Source organism: Podarcis pityusensis (assembly GCF_964106645.2).
Source record: "Podarcis pityusensis genome assembly, chromosome: 16".
Classification (NCBI taxonomy): domain Eukaryota; kingdom Metazoa; phylum Chordata; class Lepidosauria; order Squamata; family Lacertidae; genus Podarcis; species Podarcis pityusensis.
The window spans coordinates 9411081-9435756 of NC_138041.1; the positions used below are offsets into that span (position 1 = coordinate 9411081).

The 24676-nt window shown below is 49.6% G+C and overlaps 1 protein-coding gene across 4 annotated transcripts in view; it reads left to right on the forward strand.

Moving 5' to 3' along the window:
• Nucleotides 1-128: 128 nt before the first annotated feature.
• The window catches only part of DCST1 (DC-STAMP domain containing 1), a 29919-nt gene continuing 5371 nt past the window's right edge, over nucleotides 129-24676 (forward strand). For 2 of the 4 annotated variants that reach the window (XM_080984606.1, XM_080984608.1), the window contains exons 1-12: nucleotides 734-1140; nucleotides 1543-1668; nucleotides 8468-8542; nucleotides 9626-9754; nucleotides 11155-11294; nucleotides 12597-12774; nucleotides 14705-14848; nucleotides 15970-16091; nucleotides 19131-19288; nucleotides 20842-20941; nucleotides 21261-21356; nucleotides 23464-23590. In XM_080984606.1, the coding sequence (XP_080840732.1) occupies nucleotides 1047-1140; nucleotides 1543-1668; nucleotides 8468-8542; nucleotides 9626-9754; nucleotides 11155-11294; nucleotides 12597-12774; nucleotides 14705-14848; nucleotides 15970-16091; nucleotides 19131-19288; nucleotides 20842-20941; nucleotides 21261-21356; nucleotides 23464-23590 (1489 nt within the window). In that variant the 5' untranslated portion in view covers nucleotides 734-1046. Of the gene's footprint in view, nucleotides 569-733; nucleotides 1141-1542; nucleotides 1669-7614; nucleotides 7666-8467; nucleotides 8543-9625; nucleotides 9755-11154; nucleotides 11295-12596; nucleotides 12775-14704; nucleotides 14849-15969; nucleotides 16092-19130; nucleotides 19289-20841; nucleotides 20942-21260; nucleotides 21357-23463; nucleotides 23591-24676 lie in introns of those variants that run through there. The other 2 variants (XM_080984607.1, XM_080984609.1) reach the window with 2 other exon arrangements.

Sequence of the window (24676 nt, forward strand, 5' to 3'; positions counted from 1 at the left end):
AGCAGAGCTGAAATTCTGAGACAGAAGGCAGTGCATCTTCCCTGTCCCTGGTAAACACACTTTGCACGGCAACGTAGAACCCAGATTGTGATGACACAATTCTCACAGAAGGGGCCGGGCTGTGTTTAGAGCTGTTCCGCTTCAGGTTATTTGTTGGTGTGTGTTGAGGGAGGGGTTTCCCCTTCAATGGAATGCTCATCTGCACAAATAGGATAAAAGAATCCCTGCACTTAGAAATCTAGCCTGTCAGGAAGAAGGTTAGGCTAGTGGGACTTTCTGCAGCTACAGCTGTTGATAGATGACAGTGGATGGAGATGCCTGTTGGAGTTAATTACTCTGCACAAGGTTCTTGCATATAATTAACAAACAACAACAACACCTAACCATTCTAATTTTCCTCGCCAGTGAATCCGTGCTTTGGAGGTCTTGGTTTTTTTGTTTTTTTAAATACAACATCCTGCCCCATTTTTGCATCAGGAGTCAGGTGCTATGGGGCACTCAGATGACAAAGGAAAGTACCAAAGAGTGAAGAAGCACAAGGGCCGGAAGCAAAAGCCCCCCAACACCAGTGAGTCTCCCCCTTTGAGCCCTTGCCCTGCACTCAAGCCTTGGATGAGAGGTGGGGTATCCATACCCAAGGGTCAAAACCTTGTCCTCTAAGCCTCCCTGCCCGGCCCTTAGTGACTCTCCCTGGACACGCTCCCTCTCCCCCAGGCACATAGCTGTCAACTGTCCCTTATTTTGCGGGAAACTCCCTTATCACAGCGCCGTGTCCCGCTGCTGTCCCTTATTGATGATGTCCCTTAAATTTCCCGGGTTTCATGCTCACCCGGCTCGGGAGGGAAGCAGCAGCTCGGGGTCCTCTGCCGTGAGTGAGAGAGCGCGCTGGCGCCGTCATCCTGGCGCGAGGAGTTCCATCGGCCCTTCCCCACCCGAGAGAGAGGGTGGGAGGGAGAGAGACTCTCACCCACGCCACCTGCGAGCCCGGAGGCGGCAGCGGTGGTGGCAGCTGAGGAGGCGGCCTGAGGGAGGAGGAAGAGTAGGGGATGGGGAGGGACGCAGAAGGGTGGCGCTTCAGCGGGCGCCACGGCGCCGCAACCGCCTCATGCCAGATTGACAGCATCTGTCAGTCCTACCAATGTATGTAACTCTTTACAATAGCAAAACCCCTTATTTTGGCTGCTGATCCCTTACTTTCGAGGCTGCTGGTCCCTTATTTTCAAATCTGTAAGTTGACAGCTATGCCCAGGCAACGCCCTTCACTGGGTCTGACAGTGGAGGAAGAACATAGGAACCAGGGCTAGTAGCCATTGGCAGACTTCTCCATTAATTTGTCCGATCCTCTTTTAAACCTGTCTAAATTGGTGGCCATCCCGGCCTGCAGAAGTGAGTTCCGTAGTTTTAACTCTGCGCTGTGTGAAGAAGTCTTTTCTGTTATCTGTCCCGAATCTTCCAACATTCAGTTTCATTGTATGTCCATGAATTCCAGTGTTCTATCCACTCTCTCCGTGCCAAGCGTAGCTTTATAAACTTCTCTTGCAGCTCTGAAACACGCTCTCAGCTTCCTCCTGCCTCGCTTCTGCATCACGTTCCTTTGGAGCCAGCCGGACGAATTCTGGGCTGCCAAGTTTTTCCTGGGGGCTGGAATCGGGAGCTTGTATGCTCTGGGTGAGTCCACTTTGATCCAGTAAGGGCTGGAAACGTGATTGCAGACGGAGGTAGAAATATATATATGCATTTTGAATTGGTCTCGGCCAACGTCAGGTCCCAAACTATCAGGATCCCATGAAACTGGAGGAGCTCACGGCATTTTGGAAGCAAATGGGCAGTCCATAAGAGGCAAATGTTGCATTCTAGAGAAGCAAAGAAGGGCAGTAACTCAGAGCACCTGCTTTGCTTGCAGAAGGTCCCATGTTCAATCTCTGACATCATCTGAGACCTCTGGGTATAGGGCAGTACCGTATATATATTCAGTAAGTAATAATAATCTCCAGACAGGGCTGAGGGAGACTCCCTGTTTGAAACCCTGGAGAGCTGCTGCCACACAAGGTAGACAGTATTTAGCTACATGGACCTAACTCAGTATATGGTAGCTTCGTTTGTTCCCATTTAAGTCACCCCTTTATCCAGAACCATGAGGACTGGTATCTTTATAATCAAGGCCAAGGGTAGGCAACCTAGGGCTCGTGGGCCGGATGCGGCCCAATCACCTTCTCAATCTGGCCCGTGGGCGGTGCGGGAATCAGCATGTTTTTACATGAATAGAATGTGTCCTTTTATTTAAAATGCATCTCTGGGTTATTGGTGGGGCCTGCCTGGTGTTTTTACATGAGTGGAATGTGTGCTTTTCTTTAAAATGCATCTCTGGGTGGGGCATAGGAATTCGTTCATTATTTATTTCCTTCCAAAATATAGTCCGGCCCACCACATGGTCTGAGGGACGGTGGACCGGCCCACGGCTGAAAAAGGTTGCTGACCTCTGATCAAGGCCGTAGTTCAGAGGTAGAGCGCCTGTCTAAAACCCTGCTTGGCACAGACAGGACTGATCTAGATAGAACAGTTGGTCTGACTTGGTATAGGGCAGCTCCTGTGCTCCTTTTGAAAATCACCTCCTTTATTCAAAAATCCACGAGGATTGGTGTTATGTAGTGTAGTTTCACCCTGGGCCAACAGGGGGATACTGTATATAGTTTTCACTCAGGTCTGTAGATAGTTTTCACTCAGGTCCGCGCCAGTTATTTTTGGCGGGAACTCTGGGCTGTTGTGGTTACAATGTTGATAGCCGGCTGCCTATAAATACAGGCCGGCTGAGCTGTTCGCAGTCAGTTCTATTCCAGCTTGCCATAATAAAGAGCTACTTGAAGAAATCGCTGTGCCGGCTGCTATGTCAACCCACGACTTAACACTGGCGACGAAGGTGGGATCGATGGACATCAGAGCACAGCCAGATGCGGCCAGCCTCTGAACTGAGCTGAATCACTGAGCTGAATCACAGAGCGAAATCACTGAGCGAAATCACTGGGCAGAACCAATTCAGAGCTGACTGTTCTGGCTAGAGCACTGTGTTCCATCCATCGCCCTTCACGCCGGCATCGGAATCATGGCTTCACTTGTGCCTCTACCGCCATTTGCGCCAGCCTCTGAATCATGGGACTCCTACCTCGCTCGGTTCGACTGCTACCTCCAAGCCAACGAGCTGACAGCAGTATCACAGGATCGGAAGCGGGGCCTATTCCTCAGCCTCTGTGGGCCTGAGGTGTTTGAGACGGCCCGAGCGTTGGTTGCGCCTGAAGCAGTCCAGGCAACACCATGGGACACGATCCAAGAGAAGCTCCGCAACCACTACGCACCAAAGCCGTCCAAGATTGCTGCCCGCCATGCGTTCTACCACCGGAACCAGGCAGAGGGGGAGTCAATCAACAACTACACCACCGCCCTGCGACAGGCTGCAATGCACTGTGAGTTCCGAGACTTAGACGATGCCCTGATGGATCGAATCGTCTGCGGGGTCCGGGACATCCATCTGCAACGGCGCCTCCTAGCCAAGCCAGACCTCACGCTACAGAAAGCCATTGAGGAGGCTGTGGCCTCAGAAGCTGCTGAACGCTCCGCCCAGGAGATCCGCAAGTCCAGCAGCCCGCGTCTTGCTAGGGAGCCAGTTCCGGTGCATCATGAAGAGGCCAGCAGTGAGGAGGCATCCTCCAGTGAAGACGATGACGTGCACCAGACAAAGCGGGAGCGCAGGAAGTTCCAACTGAAGTCCAAGGGCCAACCGGAATGTGCTGGCTGCGGAGGCAACCATTCCCGTGCCCAGTGTCGATTCAGAGACGCCATCTGTAGGAAGTGTTCCAGAAGGGGCCACATCGCTAAGGTCTGCCGATCGGCTCCGTCTGACACCCCCCCCTTCATCGACTCGCAAGTCCAAGTCTTCACTCCAGTCTGCCAAGGAAAGTTGTTTCGCTCTCACCAACTGCCACTGCCCGTCTGGAACCACGATTGGCCAAACCGACTCGCCTACGCGACGCAAGCTGAACGTCACGGTGCTCATTGAAGGAGCTCCATGTGACATGGAGATCGACACCGGGTCTGCCCTGTCCATCGTGTCATGGAGCACCATCAAAAGACTGGTACCCAGAGTGTCCAAAAGGCAACTCGACTCTCACCGCATACACCTGAGAGACTACCAGGGAAACGACATTCCCGTGGTAGGCGTTGGCCGGTTCCGGATCGCCTTCAAGGATTTTTCGGGCCTGCTCCGGTTGGTGGTGGTCGAAGGTCAGCGGCCAAGCCTCCTAGGGCTAGACTGGTTTGATGCCCTCGGCCTGGAAGTCACCGGCATCAACTGCATCTCTAACGCAGAGACTGAGGGTCTGGTCAAAGACTTTGCCGAGGTTTTTGACGGCACCTTGGGCCAATATACAGGTACGCCCATCTCCTTTAGCCTTGATCCACAAGTCGCCCCCATCAAGCTAAAGCCACGCCGGGTTCCCTTTGCTCTCAAGGCTAAGGTGGACGAACAACTGGACAAACTGATCGCCCAAGGAGTTTTGGAGCCGGTTGACCACGCAAAGTGGGAAACCCCCATCGTCACGCCTGTCAAGCCAGATGGGTCGGTGAGAATCTGCGCTGACTACAAGTGCACGATCAACAAGGCACTTCAGCAGCACGCTTATCCGGTTCCTGTTGTCCAACACCTGCTGCATTCCCTGGGTGAGGGTAAGGTCTTCGCTAAGCTGGACCTTGCCCAAGCCTATCAACAACTGCCAGTCGATGATGCCACTGCTGAAGCCCAGACGATCGTCACCCACCGGGGGGCATTCCGTTGCCGCCGGTTGCAGTTCGGGGTGAGTGTGGCTCCTGGCATCTTCCAAAGCCTTATGGAGCGTCTCCTGCAAGGGCTTCCAGGCGTGGTACCATATTTTGATGACGTCTTGGTGTCTGCAGACTCACACCAGCAGCTGTTCGAGCGCCTCCGTGCCGTGCTGACCAGGTTCCAGGAGGCCGGGCTCAAGGTAAAGAGGGAGAAGTGCCAGATCGCCGTTCCACAGGTAGAGTTCCTGGGCTATCTTATCAATGCCTCCGGTCTTCATCCAACCACATCCAAGATCCGCGCTATCCAGCAGGCCCCCACTCCAAAGAACAAAACGGAGTTGCAGGCATTCCTGGGGCTGCTGAACTTTTATAACATGTTCCTGCCCCACAAAGCCACAGTGGCTGAGCCTCTTCACCGACTCCTTAGCACTAAGACGCCTTGGGCCTGGGGTCATCGGGAGACGGCGGCCTTCAACGCGGTCAAGGCTCTCCTTTCTTCAGACAGTGTGCTGGTACAGTACAGTGAATCCAGGCCGCTGGTCCTTGCCTGCGACGCCTCACCTTTTGGCATCGGTGCTGTCCTTAGTCACCGTTTTCCAGATGGAAGAGAAGCACCGCTCGCCTACTTTTCCAGGACACTATCTCCGACGGAACGGAATTACAGCCAGCTCGACAAGGAGGCATTGGCACTTGTGGCTGGAGTGAAGAGGTTCCATGAATACCTCTATGGCAGGACTTTTGACCTCATCACTGACCACAAGCCACTCCTGGGCCTCCTCGCCGGTGATCGTCCAACTCCACCGGTCCTCTCACCACGCATGCTGCGATGGACTGTTTTCCTGGCTGCCTACCACTACCAGCTCATCCATCGCCCGGGGAAATCGATGGGCCATGCCGACGCCCTCAGCCGTTGCCCTCTTCCAGCATTTGTGGAGGACCCGGCTCCAGCTTCATCGCTCCTTCTGATTGAGGATCTTCCGGCAGCGCCTGTATCGGCTGCCACTGTGGCCTCCGCATCTGCCCAGGATCGCACCATCAGCCGGGTGCTCAACTGGGTGTGGAGGGGGTGGCCACAAGGGCCCTTTGCATCGGAGTTCCAGCCCTTCGCAACCAGACAACATGAACTCTCAGCTCATCGCGGCTGTCTGCTGTGGGGAGACCGCGTCGTGATTCCCCAGGGACTCCGTCAGCGCGTCCTGGAGGCTCTGCACGTTGGCCACCCGGGAATTGTCAAAATGAAGGCGTTGGCTCGGTGTTACGTCTGGTGGCCTAATATGGACGATGCCATCACTGCCTGGGTGCCCGCCTGTCAAGCGTGCCAGGAGTCGAGGCCTGCACCACCGGCAGCTAAGGGACACACCTGGGAGACGCCAAAGACACCCTGGTCGAGGGTGCACATCGATCTGGCTGGCCCCTTTCACGGCCGGACCTTTATGGTAGTGGTGGACGCCTATTCCAAATGGCTGGAGGTCGCCCTGATGCCCTCCACCACTACCGAAGCTGTCATCCGGGTGCTGCGGGGCCTGTTTGCAACGCATGGGTGTCCTGATGTCCTTGTCTCTGACAACGGACCGCAGTTCACGTCAGGCACGTTTGAGCGGTATCTTTTGGGACTGGGCATCCGCCATGCCCTAACGGCACCCTTTCATCCATCCAGCAACGGGCAAGCGGAAAGAATGGTGCGCTCGACAAAAGAGGCACTGGCGCGTCTGGACCGGGGAGACTGGCATGAGCGGGTCGCCGAATACTTGTTCGTGCAACACATCACCCCTCATGCGGCCACAGGGAGGAGTCCTGCTGAACTGCTTATGGGCCGCCGCCTCAGGTCACCGCTCGACCGGCTACACCCAGACTTTGCCGTGGCTGAACCCCCAGGCTGTGCCAACGCACCACGGTCATTTGTCCCAGGAAACCAGGTCTTTGCCCGGAACTATGTGGGGGACATCCCTTGGGTGCCGGCCACAGTAGTGGGAGTCACTGGACCTCGCTCGTACCAGGTGGCACTCGAAGACGGACGCTTGTGGCGACGGCACATAGACCAGCTTAGGCGCAGGGTTGGGGACTTGGACACTACCGAGGTGCCCCCAACTGCGCTTGCGGCTCCAGAAGAGACACGTACAGATGGCGAGGCCCCACCTACACCTCCCTCGCAAACTGCCAGCGTGGAGCCGAACCAAGCCGTTTCAGAACAGACTCAGACCACTCCACTTGCGGAGGCTCCACTCACAGCAGCGGATCCAGGGGAGTTGGTTCCAACGCCACCTAGGGTCGCACCACAGCCTCAGCGAGAACTGTGTGGCCCTCCGGACTTGGCTACCAGCCCCCGGCGGTCTGGCAGAGTTTCCAAGCGCCCAACTCATTTAAAGGACTATGTTGTTGGACAGGTATCACTGTTGGTCTAAGTATGGGAAATGTAACCGATATGCTTTTGTGCCTAATTGAACCATTACGCGTAGTGCTGTATATAAGGAAACCATTACGATTGTAACTAACGCCTTATCTCGGTGGGGAGGGGTGTTATGTAGTGTAGTTTCACCCTGGGCCAACAGGGGGATACTGTATATAGTTTTCACTCAGGTCTGTAGATAGTTTTCACTCAGGTCCGCGCCAGTTATTTTTGGCGGGAACTCTGGGCTGTTGTGGTTACAATGTTGATAGCCGGCTGCCTATAAATACAGGCCGGCTGAACTGTTCGCAGTCAGTTCTATTCCAGCTTGCCATAATAAAGAGCTACTTGAAGAAATCGCTGTGCCGGCTGCTATGTCAACCCACGACTTAACAATTGGACTCTTAACTTGATTTTTAGACACACAGTACCACAGTAGCAGAGCATGAAGTGTCGACAGTCCTAAGGTAGATGGATCAGTGCTCTAACCTGGTATGAGGAAGATGCCTGGCTCCCATCAGACAAGCATATTCTGAGTTTATAGGGCCTGGGGGGCTGGGATAGACCCTTGCAGATTGTCAGCTGTGGGGATACTCAGCTCAACAACTTTGGGCAAAACTGGATTTTCACTTTTTGAAATATGGCAACTGCCATGGCTGTTGGAAGCTGTCTCATAATGCTTTAAATGCATGGTGTGAATGTGGCCAATGGTGGAGGATGGTAGGACCAAAATAAAGATGGTTTCCAAGGGTAGAGGGGTCAGAAAAGATGATGCACCGTTCGTTCAAGGGATAGAAGCAAGAGTAAGGCTGCAATATATTTTCCCAGACACATATGGGAATTGGGCTGTCAAAATGGCGTCCGGGCAGATTTTTGCTGAATCGGCAAAATGTCTGGGGAAACCCGGCTGTATGTCAAGTAGGGCGATGTTTTTTATTATTATTACAGTGGTACCTCGGGTTAAGAACTTAATTCGTTCTGGAGGTCTGTTCTTAACCTGAAACTGTTCTTAACCTGAGGTACCACTTTAGCTAATGGGGCCTCCCACTGCTGCTGCCCTATTTCTGTTCTCAACCTGAAACAAAGTTCTTAACCTGAGGTACTATTTCTAGGTTAGCAGAGTCTGTAACCTGAAGCGTCTGTAACCCAAGGCACCACTGTATTACAAAAATGCTTTAAAAAAATCATAAAATCAGGATTTTCACTTTGGGGAACCCTAAGCAAGAGAAGCTGCAGGTGTGACACCCAGGCCCCTCTCTTGATTTCCAGGCCTTTCCAGAATGCTGATTCTCCCCATGACCATCTCCGAAGAGCACAAGATCGACCTGATGTGTGGCATGGCTGGTGAGGAGGGACGGCAGAGGCTCTGGGGAGAAAGAGGAGGTGCCATGGCAGCGGAAGGATTTGTAAAGGGTTTGGGCAACGAAGGGCCCGCCATCTTGGGAGACCTGTTAGCAGCGGGGCCCGGTTCCCGTTAGCTTTCTGCAAATACCTCTGTAACCCAAAACCTACGTGCAAACAACCAAAACAATGGCATGGTCTTACACTGGAAGAGGCTTATCTAGTGCCAGGAACTTGTGGGAGCCAGTGGGCATATTTGGAGTAATTGCTGTGGGGGCCGTGGCATGGCACAAAAGGGCCGCCACAGACAGGGTGTGTGGCATATACCCTGGTTACCCAGGCCTGAGGTGCATGTTTGCAAGGCCTACGCTGTCCCTGCGGTTGTAATCTTTTTCAACTGCTTTTGGTTTTGAATTTTGAGTTGTTGTACCCCTGCCCGTGGGACCTGCTGGTAAAGGGCAGGTAATAAATTCAATTATACTAACGCACAATGCTTCCCACGGGGATGGGGCATGACACAAAATGTGCGTGGCATGGGCCTAGCCAGGGTTTTTGTTGGGGGGGGGGGCAGCCAAAGTTCTTGAGCTTTTTAAAGGAGATCCTCCCCCAAGTTATTAAGCCTTTTGGGGGGAAATCATGGGTAAATATATACCCCCAAAAGAGGATATTATGTGGAACAGGCTTTGATTGGGGGGGACAGGCTTCTCCAGGGGGCATAACCTCAGTTGACTGAGTACTTTCAATGGTTTTCAAATAAATGTGAGTATCTGGGGTGTGTGTATATGTTTTCAGGGCCCACTGTTCCCGTTATTGTAATCTGCTTTTACTGTTCCTAACTTTTATTTTTTTAATTGCTGTACCTCCCCTGGGATCTGCTGGTGAAGGGCAGGTGATAAATTTAAGATAAATAAATGAACATGCCATGGGGGGTGTTGAAATTCCAAAAGTGGTTTAAACAACCCATCTTTCTTCAGAAGTGCAATGTGTATGCAATTAAATTGAGCTAGTTCCTCCCCAGCACTGATAAGAGCATGGGGCAGCCCCACAGCATAAAAACTAACCGTCTCCCCCATCTCCCTCCCCTAGGTGTGGCTGCCCTGGGCTGGGGCACATCCCCACACTTCCGCTGTGCCAGCCTCTTGGTGGTCCCCAAATTCCTGGGGAAAGAAGGACGGATTTACATCCTCACCTATGTCTTGGCAAAGGTCTTTGATGGTACAATAAATACTCATATCTATGACTGCGTGAGAGAAATGTGTAAAATTAAGCTTGCTATATGGAGAAATTGAATGGAGAATTATTTTTCTTCTCTCGTAATACTATAAAACTCAGGGATATAGAATGGTACACAGTGTGTACAATACAGTGGTACCTCGGTTTACAAACTTAATCCGTTCCGGAAGTCCGTTCTTAAACCGCGGCACTCTTTCCCTAATGAAGCCTCCCTCCGCCGGTGCCCTTCCACTGTTCAGATTCCGTTCTTAGACCAAGGTAAAGTTTCAAACCGGGACGCTAATTCCGGTTTAGCGGAGTTTGTAAACCGAATCGTTTGTAAACAGGACTCTTCTTAAACTGAGATGCCACTGCCTAGGTTAGGTCAATGGCAGTGTCTCCGTATGTTCCTTAGAGTCTTACTGCCCTTCCCACCTCATTTTTCCTGTTCCCACCATGGAACTCTCATCTTCCTGCCCTGGTCTGCCATTGGATCCTTCGTCAGCAAATTTTTAACGGGGTGTTTCTATTAGCACAGGTTTAGGAAACCTCAGGCACCAGGGGCCTAATGTGGCCCTCCAGTCCTCTCTATCTGGGCTGTCAGAAAAAATAGTGAGACAATAGTCATGCTCACATCATACATTTAAAGCACTCTTACACCACTTTTAAGAATCATGGCTCCTCCCAAAGTATCCTGGGAACCATAGTTTCTTAAGGGTCTGAGAGCTGACCTCTCATGGAGCTACAGTTCCCAGTACCCTTCACAAGCTACAGTTCCCACGATTCTTTGAGGGGAAGCAGCCATGGCTGTGAAAGAAGAGCGCTTTAAATGCATGCTGTGCTCTTACTGGATTTTGAGGGCCTAGTTTTGTACAGGATAAGAGAAAGGGAAAGGAGTAATGTAACACTATATAAATTTATGAAGGTTTTTGCAGTAGCTGGGCTGTAGTGTTTAGTTGCTGTTGATTGTTGTTTTCCGTGCATTTTATACTGAATATGTTTTGATACGCCTCTATCCAGCATAATAATGTGTGCGCGCTTGCCTGTATATAATACAACTTACTATATAATAAGGTTGTAAGGATGTCGTCATGCTGCAGTTTGTGTGGCTGCTGATAGTATGCAAAAAAAGAGAGTGTATGGGGTGAATGTAACCAATAAAGATTATTAACAGGGGCAAGTTTGACCATCCCTAGTTTTTCTTTCTGGCTGAACCAGAGGGCTACCCACAGAGGCTGTGGTGCGCAGCTTAACTTCTGGTGCCAACTATGCTGCCATTGCCAAGAAAGCCACAGCAGAGGCCTCTTCCCCATTCCTGGATGGTTTGGCACAAAGGGTCCCACTCCTCTTTCTTGCATGATGTTTGTCTCCTTCCTCCTGCCATACTCCCTCCTCCCCACCAGGTCCGGTGGCAAATACCCGTCACAACCTGGGCGAAGTGGTGCGTTCCATCAGCTGCACCGTGGAGATGCAGATTGACAATGCCAAGCGTGCCTGGAAGATTTCCCTGTCCCCTCTACGCAAGATTCTCAAGGACATGGTGGTGAGAAGCAGTATACTAGGTCACTGGGTGGGGTGGGGGCTGGCAGTACTGCTAGTGCCCCCGAATGTCCCTGGGCATTCAGCATGGGAGCCTCTGGCAGGGAGAAACCCTGGTGTAATTGATTAATAATATGTTATTATCTATTAAATTTGTATACCGTCCTTCATCCGAAGATGTCCGGGCGGTTCACAGTACAGTGGTACCTTGGGTTACATACGCTTCAGCTTACATACGCTTCAGGTTACACACTCCGCTAACCTAGAAATAGTGCTTCAGGTTAAGAACTTTGCTTTAGGTTAAGAACAGAAATTGTGCTCCGGCGGCGCAGCAGCAGCTGGAGGCCCCATTGGCTAAAGTGGTGCTTCAGGTTAAGAACAGTTTCAGGTTAAGAACGGACCTCTGGAACGAATTAAGTACTTAACCCGAGGTACCACTGTATAAAACTGCAAGTTAAAAATGCAAAACTCACCATATAAACAAGAACGGAACAAAGCTATAGCCCCCGCCTCCGCAAATACATTTAAAAGGATATAGGAGGTTAATCAGCCAAAGGCCTGGTTGTAGAGGAAGCTTTTCAGCTGGCGAAATAGAATGAAGACGCCAGACGAACATCCCTCGGGGAGAGCAATTCCACAAACGGAGCCACTGCGGAGAAGGCCCTTTTCGTGTTTCTACCCTCCAGACCTCACGTGGAAGGAGGCACACAAAGAAGGGCCTCAAAGGATGATCTCAGGGTCTGGGACAGTTTATATGGGGAGAGGTGGTCCTTGAGGTATTGCGGTCTTGAGGCATGTAAGCCGTTTAAGGAGTTTAGGCAGACGCTTAAGAAAGCAGCTCAACACAGAGGGGATAGTTTTCCAGGAATGGCTTGGCTTTGCAAGCTGGGGTGCTGCGAGTTCTCTTGGAGCATCTGCCTGGCCATTGGGTGTTGCTGGACTCCAATCAACCGCAGTCAGCATGGGATGATGGGAAGTGTAGTTCAACAATGTTCTTGTACTCCCAACTCCTATCAGCCCCAGCCAGCATGACCAATGGCCAGGAATAATGGGATATGTGGTCTGGCAACACCTGGGGGGGCCACAGATCTCCTCTTCCCTAGATTACATGGACCACTAGTCCCATCCATCAGGTCATGCGACATGAGATTGGTGGAATGGGAGCCCTGGAATTTGCCCATTGTGGTAGCTGTCCCTGCTGCTTGGGGAAAATATATACGAAGCAATCTTTTCCATCTGTGGGGCTGCCATCTCTAGTCTACCCCCTCTGCCCCCATCCCTCTCCCACCACTGTTTTCTTCACCAGAGGAGCGGCAAGACCCTGAGGTCCGAAACCAGGGATGTCTCACGTTCCTTCTCAGAGCTGAACGAGCAGGTGGCCAGCGAGGCAGGCCTTGGGGTTCGCTCAGTGAGGTCGGCGGTGCACAAAGCCAACCCTTCCACACAGGAGATCTACGAGGCCAAGACCCGGATGCGCTGCACCCGTAAGCATATGGGAAAGGGACACGTGGAGTTGTGAGCACAGATTATTCTAAGGGTGGGCATGTGGATCAAATATCTGGTCAGCATCCCTTTTGCTTCTGTTCACCATCAGTTCTGTCCCGTTTCCACCTTTCTCAGAGTTTTATTTTATTTTTTTAATGCGTTTAAACCCACATTTGACTCTGCATTCAAACCTGCATTTAATATCACATTCACACCATCCATTTAAATCACTCGTAATCCACTTCAACAGTCATAGCTTTCCCCAAATGTCTCTCTAACCAGCGGTTCTCAACCTGTGGGTCCCCAGATGTTGTTGGACTACAACTCCCATCATCCATGAGCTCTGGCCTTGCTAGCTAGGGATGATGGGAGTTGTAGTCCAACAACATCTGGAGACCCACAGGTTGAAAACTGCTGCAAGCCAGATTGTTCATTCATTTCAATGGGGCTACTGTAAGTAAAACGTAGTTGATGCCGCCCAGAAAATGTAAAAACATAGAGCATTAAAAAGTTGACAACATCAAATAAAAAATGGCAGTGGACACCATGGAAGTTATTCCTGATAAATCCTAATCTTTCCCCTATATATCGGAGAGGGTGTATTATAGTTGGTATATCCACCCATGAGGGGTGGGAGTGATTGATTGATTGATTGATTGATTGATTGATTACATTGTACCCAAAGAGCTCAAGGTGACCTACATAGTTCTCCTCCTAGTCATTTTACCCTGTGATGTAGGTTCAGCTGAGAGTGAAATTATTCAGATTACCAATTGGCAGATATGTCCATCTCTGACTTTTGTTCTACTAAATAGGACTCTCCTTCCTTGGAGGTTTTTAAGCAGAGGTTGCATGGGCATCTGTCATGGGTGCTTTAGCTGAGACTCCTGCATTGCAAAGAGTTGGAATAAATGACCCGCGGGGTCCTTTCCAGCTCTGCAATTCTATGTTTCTATGATTCTAAGCATGTTCTTGAATAGAAATCTAGATTTTAACGATCAGGAGCTGTTGAGTCTTTTACTCTCGGCTACTTGTGAACTGGAAGATGCTGCAGAACATAAAAATTGAACAGTGGTATCGAAAAGTTTGGCATTGTGCAAAAACTTAGGGCAACCAGGGGGCAAAGGATAAAGGCCCCATCTGAGAAAATATGGAAAGCATTTATTGACTGCACAGCAGAGCTTTCCAAACTGAGTCGAGACTCGTCAGTGTGTCGGCTGCAGTGTGCGGACGCTCCCCACTCTCTTCCTAGGCCTGGAAAGGGGTTAGTTTAACCTCTGGTTTGCTACTAAAACTGAATTACTTGTGTTGCAAAATGATGCATGTCTAAAAAGTGTGTCACCAACATGAAAAGTTTTGAAAGCTCTGCTGTACAGGATAGCTCATTCAGTCGAGCGTGTGACTATTAATCTCAGGGTTCAAGCCCCACATTGGGCAAAAGATTCCTGCATTTCAGGGGATTGGACCAGATGTCCCTCTGTGTCCCTTCAAACTATATGATCCTACTCTTCAAACTTTTCAGTCCAGTTCCCACTTTTAAACATTCATTTGTGGACCCGTTTCTGAACTTTTCACCAAATATTTGCACGGCGGCAGTGCTCCTGTCGCAACCCACCTCGGACCAGGCCGTGACCCATGAGGGGGTGCCGATTCACCATTTTAACACCTCCTAGACTGCAGACCTTTAAAGTCATCTCTTCGTCTCGGAACCAGTAAAGAAAAATCTAGCGAGGAAAACCCTGTTACAGAAACTATAAAGGAGAAAGGAAGCATTAAGTGTGAATAGCTGTCTTAAGCCTGTTACATTAATGACTTGCCCTTTGCATCTGTTTCGTTTGATTTATTTTCAGTTTGCATTTTCAAAGAAGTTTAGCAAATAAAATAGTAACAACAACAACACTGTCAACGCTTTCCTTTTCCCCCTTCTAGAAATTATAGACCAAGCCATCAAACGCTGCCAGAGCTGGTTTGCAGTTAAGCATGCATCTTGCATGCGGACAATTGCCGTGCCCTTCATCAACCACCTGCTTTGCATTCCTATGAAGTTCAGCTTCCTCTGCCACTTTGCCAAGAGTGAGTTCCAGCCAAGGACAAGAGAAGAGAAGCCGCCGTGATAATAATAATAATAATAATAATAATAATAATAATAATTTATTATTTGTACCCCGCCCATCTGGCTGGGTTTCCCCAGCCACTCTGGGCGGCTCCCACAAAGACCAAAAATACACTAATATATCATACGTTAAAAACTTCCCTGAACAGGGCTGCCTTAAGATGTCTTCTGAATGTCAGGTAGTTGTTTATCTCTTTGACATCTGATGGGAGGGCGTTCCACGGGGCGGGTGCCGAGAAGGCCCTCTGCCTGGTTCCCTGTAGCTTTGCTTCTCGCAATGAGGGAACCGCCAGAAGGCCTTTCGCGCTGGACCTCAGCGTCCGGGCAGAACGATGGGGGTGGAGACGCTCCTTCAGGTATACTGGGCCGAGGCCGTTTAGGGCTTTAAAGGTCAGCACCAACACTTTGAATTGTGCTCGGAAACGTACTGGGAGCCAATGGAGGTCTTTCAAGACCGGTGTTATGTGGTCTCGGCGGCTGCTCCCAGTCACCAGTCTAGCTGCCATGTTCTGGATTAGATGTAGTTTCCGGGTCACCTTCAAAGGTAGCCCCACGGAGAGCGCATTGCAGTAGTCCAAGCGAGAGATAACTAGAGCATGCACCACTCTGGCGAGACAGTCAGTGGGCAGGTAGGGTCTTAGCCTGCGTACCAGGTGGAGCTTGAGGCCATTGCTTGTAGGGACTGCTTGTTGTGTGGCTGACGGGCTGTTCTTAAGCCTCTTGATCACAGCTCTGCTACCTAGGCTGAACTACAGTTCCCAGGGATCTTTGGTGGACAGGGGAAGGCATGCAGGACCTCCCTAAACCAAGGTTTGGCTTAGCACACTGTGTGAACCAGACCGGCGTGTTGGACTCAAATCCTGATCCAAACCACATGCTTTCCTGTAGAGGGTCCCTGAGGCTGGGCATCCCATCCTGTGAGTCCCCACCTGCCACCAGCAGTGGTACATCCCCCCCACCTGCCTGTCTGAAGTGGTACATCCCTGCCACATCCTTGCTGAGCGCCTAACTCTCCTTCTGAAATGCAGCTTCGTTCTCCAGCTGCTTTCTTCCACCTCTTCCTCCTCCTCTTCCTCTGCAGTTATGCACACTTGGTGCCACGACAAGATTCCTGTGGAAGGGAACTTTGGCCAAACCTACGACCGGGTTAACGATTCCGTGGACAGTTTAAACCAGGACTTCACAGCCAGTTTAGCGGTCAAGGTGCGTATGGCAGGGGCGGTAGGGGTCTATTTATTTATTTAAAGCACTTCTGCCCTGTTGTTCAGCTGAAAAGACCCCTAGCAAGGCTTACAGATAAATAAAAACAAGCCATTAAAAAAATAAACAAATCCCAGACATTTAATAATAATAATAATAATACGCCACCCATCTGGCTAGGTTGCCCCAGCCACTCTGGCAAGCTCCTAACAAAATATCAGACAGACAATAAAATGACAAATGTTAAAGATTTCCCTATACAGTGGTGCCTCGCAAGACGAAATTAATCCGTTCCGCGAGTGTCTTCGTCTAGCGGTTTTTTCGTCTTGCGAAGCAACCCTATTAGCGGCTTAACGGATTAGCGCTATTAGCGGTTTAGCGGCTATTAAAGGCTTATTGGCTTAGCGGATTAGCTGCTAAAAGGCTATTAAAGGCTTAGCGGCTTAGATAAAGGGGGGGGGAAAGCGAAAAAAAAATCTCAAGACTCGCAAGACATTTTCGTCTTGCGAAGCAAGCCCATAGGGAAATTCGTCCTGCGAAGCAACTCAAAAACGGAAAACCCTTTCGTCTAGCGGGTTTTCCGTCTTGCGAGGCATTCGTCTTGCGGGGCACCACTGTACAGGGCTGCCTTCAGCTGTCTTCTGAATGTCATATAATACGTTATATCCTTGACATCTGACAGGAGGGCGTTCTACAGGGAGGGCGCCAATACCGAGAAAGCCCTCTGCTGGTTCTCTGTAACCTCACTTCTCGCAGGGAGGGAACAGCCAGAAGGCCCTCAGAACTGGACTTCATTGTCCGGGCTGAACGATGGGGGCGGAGACGCTCCTTTGGGTATACTGGGCTGGGGCCGTTTAGGGCTTTAAAGGTCAGCACCAGCACTTTGAATTGTGCTCAGAAATGTACCGGCAACCGAGACTTCCGGGGTGGCGCCATCGGCAATGGCGGACTCCCTCTGAACTGGAGGGACCAGCTCCGCGCGAAACGGGTCTTTTCCGCTACGGAGAAGCGGGGACCCTTTTAGAAATCACAGGCGGATGAAGCCTGTGACCATGGGACTCGGCGGGCACCATTAGCGCCCCCCCAACCCGCAAAGGAACCCATTAACGGGCTCCGAAGCGAAGAGGGGGAAGTGGCGTGGTGCTGTGAGTCAACTGCTTTTTCCGTGGAGCGAAGCTGCATAGCCGTTGCCGGAGAGCGCTGCCTTTTTCCTGGGACAATTTGGCATCTAAAATAATCACCCGTGAGTACTTAAACTTTGAACAATTGGACTTTAAATAAGGACTGGCGAGCAGAAAGGAATTGGACTTAAAAATTTACTTCAATTTGGTACTGAAACGGGAAGGTCTAAACAGGAAGTCAGCCTTCCGTTTCTTTGTAGACAGAATAAAGCAAAGACAAAGTAAACTAGAGCTTAGAAAATCACTTCTAAAGGATTGGCTTTCATCATTTAAAATTGCTGAACCCCCCTTCGGTAGCAGGAGAAGAAGGGGGATCTTTTTTGGACTGTTTAAACCTGCAGAAGTGAGTTTAAAGTAAAGTAACTTTCCACCGTCCTGATCCTGGAGCGGGGTGTCAGGACTGACGTTTGAAGCTCATTGACTAGAGACAAATGCTTTTGACAGATAGCTAAAAGAAGAGTAACATAGTGATTCCACTGTTTCCTTTCGCATTTTAAAGGAACAAATATTGACAAAATATCTCAAAAAAGAAACTTTGTTGCGAGATTTGTCCTTGAAAGAAAGAACAAACAGAAGTTTTCCCCTTAGAGGGAGATTGTGAAACTGTAACTAATTCCAGGGAGCTTGCAGCTGTCACAGATTACAATCGTGGGAAAGGACTTGTGACCTTGCAGGACAATGTATTCAGAAGCTCTGTTGTGTGCTCTCTGTAAAACAAATGCCCTACTGGATCAGTTAAATGAGAAGACGGATTTGTTGACTAATGCGGTCAGAACTTTTGAACAGGCAGTGGGAAACTATATGGAGCCCACCCAGGAACTAAATCAGGAGTGTGCCCTGACAGAACAGATGAGAGAAGAGGACGTTGCTGAATCTTGGGCGCCAGAGATGGAGGGAGCTGCGGCCCTGCAGGAACATGAGCTTTTGGATTTGACAAATGAACTTGGAAAAAACCAGATTTGGAAAGATAAAGTTTGGATTGGTTTGGAAATGGGGGGTTGGATTGACCCCCCTATGCAGGGATGTTTGGACTTTCCGAGTCTGGCAATGGGCCGTGAGATGTTTGGAGCTGTGGGGGCTTTCAATTTTGGAGGGATTCTGAAACATGTTTTTAAATACCACATGGAGTTTAGTCCGGACTATGGAAAAGGGGCTGATTTGTTGAAAAGGGTCAAAAACATTACCAAGCTGGAGTTCCCACGAGTGATAGGAAAATATGAAGAAGAGCCGCGGAAGGGACATGGAAGAGACTTAAGGGCCTCGGATATAAGGTTACCAGGTTAATGCGCTAGATCAATGGGATAAAAAGGACTGACAAAATCCGGAACCAGGAGGAAGGGACGCTGGATGAAGATTGGATTGTTTTTATTTCTTTTTTTATCATTAGGATTGTTTTATAAAATTGATGAATGTTAGAAAAATGCTGAAATGAAATTACTTGGCTCTAGCAAAAATGTTTAAAGAATTAGGTAAGAATATTATGGTTATGAGAAGTTGGTAAAAATAAGATTTAAGTTTTAAGTTTTAAGGTTTTCTATAAGATAAGATGAAAATAGATTAAGGTAATGCAATGACAGAATATTATGAATTATGGAAAGGATTTGCTGCGATAATTATTAATTAGGATACAAAAAAAGGGAGGAGGAGGTCAAAGAAAGAAGGTAATGAAAGTTGAGAATTTGAGAATGATGGATTTATTTTTTCTTTTTCTTTTTCTTTTTTTTTGTAATTCTAAAATTTTTTCAATAAATATCATTTAAAAAAAAAACACAGAAATGTACCGGCAACCAATGTAGATCTTTTGGGACCAGCGTTTAGGACATTCCTTTCCTTTCTTCTGCCCCACCCTCCCTCCATCCAGGAAGAACACCAGACCATGCTGGTCGGTGCCAACCTCTCCCACAGACACCTGGTGGATGAAGTCAACGAAGAGGTGGCCAAGCAGGGCGAGCGCCTGAGCACCTCCATGTCTGTGCTTCGGGTCCTCCTCTCCTGCATGTTCATCATCGTCTTTGCCTCGTGAGTTGGGCTGGGGGCGCGGCGGCACCTGGGTGGGGGCAGGGAAGCTATTTGGATTGTGCCTGAGGCAAGCCTGAGGCCCTAGATTTGAGCACCCTTCGGCACGTTTGCAACCTTCATGGATTTTGTTGGACTACATTCCCAGCATGTCTGACCATCGGCCATGCTGGCTGGAGCTGATGGGGGCCGGAGTCCCTGTAAACATCTTGAGGGCCACAGGGCCTTCACCCCTGTTGTAGAAGCAGGAGCCAATAATAACAGAAACTATGCCTCTGGCCTTCCTACTGACCTTCCTAAGTCTCTGGGCGAGCGTTCAACATCTGGCTTTTCATTGACTGCAGCATGAAAATGTATTCTGTCATTATTCCGTGTGTGAAAATAAAATACAGTGGTGCCTCGCAAGACGAAATTAATCCGTTCCGCGAGTCTCTTCGTCTAGCGGTTTTTTTGTCTTGCGAAGCAACCCTATTAGCGGATTAGCGGATTAGCGTTATTAGCGGTTTAGCGGCTATTAAAGGCTTAGCAGCTTAGCGGCTAAAAGGCTATTAGCGGCTTAGCGGCTTAGAAAAAGGGGGGGGGAAGCGAAAAAAATCTCAAGACTAGCAAGACATTTTCGTCTTGCGAAGCAAGCCCATAGGGAAATTCGTCCTAAGCCAAGGAAGGGGAATCTGTGTCCTTCTGGGTGTTGCTGGTCTGTACAATGGTACCTCGGGTTACATACGCTTCAGGTTACAGACTCCGCTAACCCAAAAATAGTACCTCGGGTTAAGAACTTTGCTTCAGGATGAAAACAGAAATTGCACAGCAGCGGGAGGCCCCATTAGCTAAAGTGGTGCTTCAGGTTAAGAACAGTTTCAGGTTAAGAACGGACCTCCAGAACAAATTAAGTTCTAACCCAAGGTACCACTGTAGCTCTCATCATCCCTGATGTGAGTTCTAGTACCAACAAACAACTGGGGGGCTGCAGGGGCCCCATCCCTGCTTCACACCTCTGCAAGAGCATTTAACGTGATCCCTGATTGGTTGGGATGTGTGCCCAAGACAGGGGTGGAGAACCTGTGGCCCTCCAGAAGCTGCTCAATTAGAATTGTCCTCCCCTGCCCTTTGGCCACACTGGCAGGGAGGACTGGTGGAAGTTGGAGTCCCAACACCATCCAGAATGCGTCAAGTTCCCCTCTTGTGCAAGAGGAATGATTGTGGTGTTCCACATTGGCTGTGGGACCATAATAAGCAGGTGTGCAAGGGGGATGGATTTTGAATTTCTACCGATGGTGGGTTGGACACCAAAGCTGACAACCAGCAGCATCCCTGACCCAGAGCTTTGCAGCCTTCAGCAGCTGTGATCTGAATGTTGAGGACTAGCTGCATGCTGTGTCATTGGTTGTTGTTGTTTTTAACAAAAAGGCTGCATCCCAGGCCTTGGCAGGAGCTTTTGCAGTGGGCTGTGATGGGTTGGGAGTGGAGCTCGGTGGGTTAGGCAGACAAGCTTGGAGTGTCTCCCCACCTCTCGCCACATTCTTTCCCGGCCCCATCTCCATCCTCCTTTCCCTCAGGGCATTCTCCTACACAAACAGCTACACGCAGGACATTCGCTTCGACAATCTTTACATATCCCGCTACTTCCGGCAGATAGACGCCCGACGTCGGAAGCAGGTAGGAGCGGCCAGAGTTTGCCGCTTGGCTAGATGGCCGGGTGGTGGCGGTCAGCAGTCACAGCCAGAGGGGGTTGTGGTTGCAGGCGGCAGAGGTCAAAGGGCATTCGGGGGAAGGAAGCAGAGCCCCTGTGGGGTTCTCAGACCCGTGAAGGATACGTCCCTCAGCAGCCTTTTAGTCACAAGAGCTGAAGTGGAACCTCCACATCCAGAGGCAGTTTACCTCTAGATGTAATGTGCTGGGTGATGGCAACAGACAACAGGGTGATGACAACTCTTCCCCACTCCTACTGCCTCCTCTCACCCTGCGAACCTTGCAGAAGAAGCGGACACTTCTGCCCTTGCGGCGTGCCGAGCAAAGCAGTCTCATCGACCCCCTCCGCCTCGCTTTCCAGCCGCCCGAGACCAAAAATATGGTAAGTGGATGGGCTTTGGGGCAGAGACCTACGGAGATGGGGGTGGTGGGAGTTAGAGGGAGGCATTGAGGCAGGATACCAAAGGATTGGGATCCTGCTATGCTTTAATAATTGTGAGCTGTGTATCCAGTGCCAGCCTTACTCAGAGTAGGTGCATGGAAGTCAATGACATGACTCACTTAGGTCCATTAATGTCAGTGGGTCTATTCTTTGTAGGGATCGCAGGATCTGTCCATTTCAATTCTCTTAGACCGCATTCGCAGCATACCTTTGAAGCACTACGATACCACTTTGAACAGTCATGGCTTCTCCCCCACAGCTACAGTTCTCATTCTGGGGTTGGCCCTGTGAGTTTTCTTACCCCCGCACCCCCACTGCTGTTTTCATGCCAACTTCAGATTTATTAATAAGGCAACCAAATGATGGTTGTAGCCAAGCAGAATCATACTAACATAAAAATATTCATAGGAATTATACAGAACAAAAACAAAAATGTGACCTATACGATATATCATTATGCGTTTTTGGGTACCAGACTCCCCTACATTCCTGGATCCAGTAGATGTTAGAATTTAACCAACTCCTGAACCCCTGGATCCAGCAAGGGTTAAAATATAAACCCAGCCAGTCTCCTGATGAGGTAATCGCCTGGGAGATGAGCCATTAAGAAAACAAAAGGAAAGTAATGGGCCATTAAGAAAGCAATTAAGATGGCTCTGTGCCAGACGCAGGTGAGTGGGGCCCCTCCTTCAGTTCAGAGCTTGTTAGAAGAATGAAAACCAGGGTATGGAGTTTTAGCATAGGCTGGAATGCGATTGGGAGAAAAAAGGTTTCAGTTTGGTAAAGGCAGCAAGCTAGAGCCGTGTCTGATGTCTGTTGAAATCCAGGGCTGCAGCTATGGGGGAAACAAGACCCTCTTGGGACCAGGTTGTATATACGTGTAAATAAACCATATATCATAGAGATGCCACAGTCTGCACTGCACCTCCTTTCCAAAGGAAAACACAGGTGATGGCGTATGTTGTGCCTGAAACCCCCCCTTGCACTGCCCAGAGATGTACAATATAAAGCAGGCATAAAAATCCAGAATCTTAAATCTTGAGGGAGACCACATGACCTTGTCCAAGTTCAGCAGCTTTCCCTGTGAGTTCTATATGTCCAGTGGTGCCCTCTTTCTTTGGAGAGGCAGCGGTGGAATAGTGGTTAGAGTGCCGGGTTCAAATCTCCCACTCCACCATGAATCTCACTGGGTGTGACCTTCAGCCAGTCACTGCGTCTCAGCCCAACCTATCTCACGGGGTTGTTTTGCGGATAAAATGGGGAGGAAGACAAATGGGGAGGAAGGAAAAAACATTCCTTTTTAATCAGGCCTTTGGTTGATCTTCTTGACACCCAACACTCTTTTAGAATGGCTTTTGGGAGGGGGGTTAATTAGGTTACTGCTTTTGGTTTGATTTTATATGTTGTGGTGTTGTTGTGAACCACGCTGAGACCTCCGGGTATAGGGCAGTGTATAAGTTGAATAAATAATAATAATAATATTAAATGTGCACCTCACCTTGAGCTCCTGGAGTGGTGGGGAAAGGTGGAGTATAAATGTAAACAAGTACCGTATTTTTTGCTCTATAAGACTCACTTTTTCCCTCCTAAAAAGTGAGGGGAAATGTGTGTGCGTCTTATGGAGCGAGTGCAGGCTGCGCAGCTATCCCAGAAGCCAGAACAGCAAGAGGGATTGTTGCTTTCACTGCACAGCGATCCCTCTTGTTGTTCTGGCTTCTGAGATTCAGAATATTTTTTTTCTTGTTTTCCTCCTCCAAAAACTAGGTGCGTCTTATGGTCTGGTGCGTCTTATAGAGCGAGAAATACAGTAAATAGATTTAGCTGTTATTAATTGTTGCCAAAGCCGGACAAGAAGTTATTTAACCTGACTCCTGTTGCTGGGGGTAGCCTCCTCCTCTCGTGATTTCTCTGAACGTTTTTCGCGTAGGTGTTTTATGCTGTTTACTGTAAGACACGGGCGATGTCCTCTATCCGGGGGCTGATCAGCCCCATATGTGTCACTGACCCACACTTATTCCTCCCGTGCACACACCCTGCTTCTTTCCAGATGTCAGAATTACTGGGCTGTTTGCCAGCATCGCTCTTCGTGATAATTGCCTGCGTCCTTGACTTCCTGCTGTATACCATATTCAGCACCATCAAACACCACTCCTTTGTGGAGTATTCTTTCCGCAGTAAGTTATATGACCCCGGAAGGGAGGTTCCCCCTTTCCCCTCCTCTCCAGCCCTGCCTTAAACATCAGCTGGATATTTAGAAAACATCAAACGGGCAAATATTTATTAATTTCCTTTATTTTAGTACAAGGGTGGGAGAACCGTTCTTCTGCTACAAGGCAAACCTGCGGTGACCCGAGAATGGGAATTCTCTGCTGCTGGCCGCCTCTATGCTGAACCATAAAATAAAATGGCATTGGTTACGTTTCATTCCGCCTCTTATCTCAGTTATCTGAAATAAAATAGCAAATTCCACAACGTATGCTGTTTTTATGCGTATGCAAGAATGAAAGAAATGAATCAAATGCTTATAACAGATTGTATCATAAGTTCATTGCAACACACAACAGGATCTGATTTCCTTGCCTTACTTTGATCTGTGTTGGTGGGACACACCCTACTTTTATGCTTTTTTGGGGGGTCTTGCTCAGCTGGTGCCCTGAGCACGTAAGGTAAAGGGACCCCTGACCATTAGGTCCAGTCGTGGCCGACTCTGGTGTTGCGGCGCTCATCTCGCTTTACTGGCTGAGGGAGCTGGCGTACAGCTTACAGGTCCTGTGGCCAGAATGACTAAGCCGCTTCTGGCGAACCAGAGCAGTGCACGGAAACAGCATTTACCTTCCCGCCGGAGCGGTACCTATTTATCTACTTGCACTTTTATGTGCTTTTGAACTGCTAGGTTGGCAGGGACCGAGCAACGGGAGCTCACCCCATCGCGGGGATTCGAACCGCCGACCTTCTGATCAGCAAGCCCTAGGCTCTGTGGTTTAACCCACAGCGCCACCCGCGTCCCTTGCCCTGAGCACATGCCTGTATGGCAATCCAGCACCACTCCCAGGCACCAGCAAGATGGCGCAGAGTCATTTTAAGAGCAGGAAGGTTTTATGAGCGCAGCGTTTGTTGTTGGAAAAGCGGAATACAAATAAACAGCTCTATTGTGATGTGCTCTACATGGGTCTGCTGTCAAAAATGACTCGAAAACTTCAGTTGGTCCAAAAGGCAGCAACCAGATTCCTTGTTGGGGTTCCATTTAGACCTCGTATAAC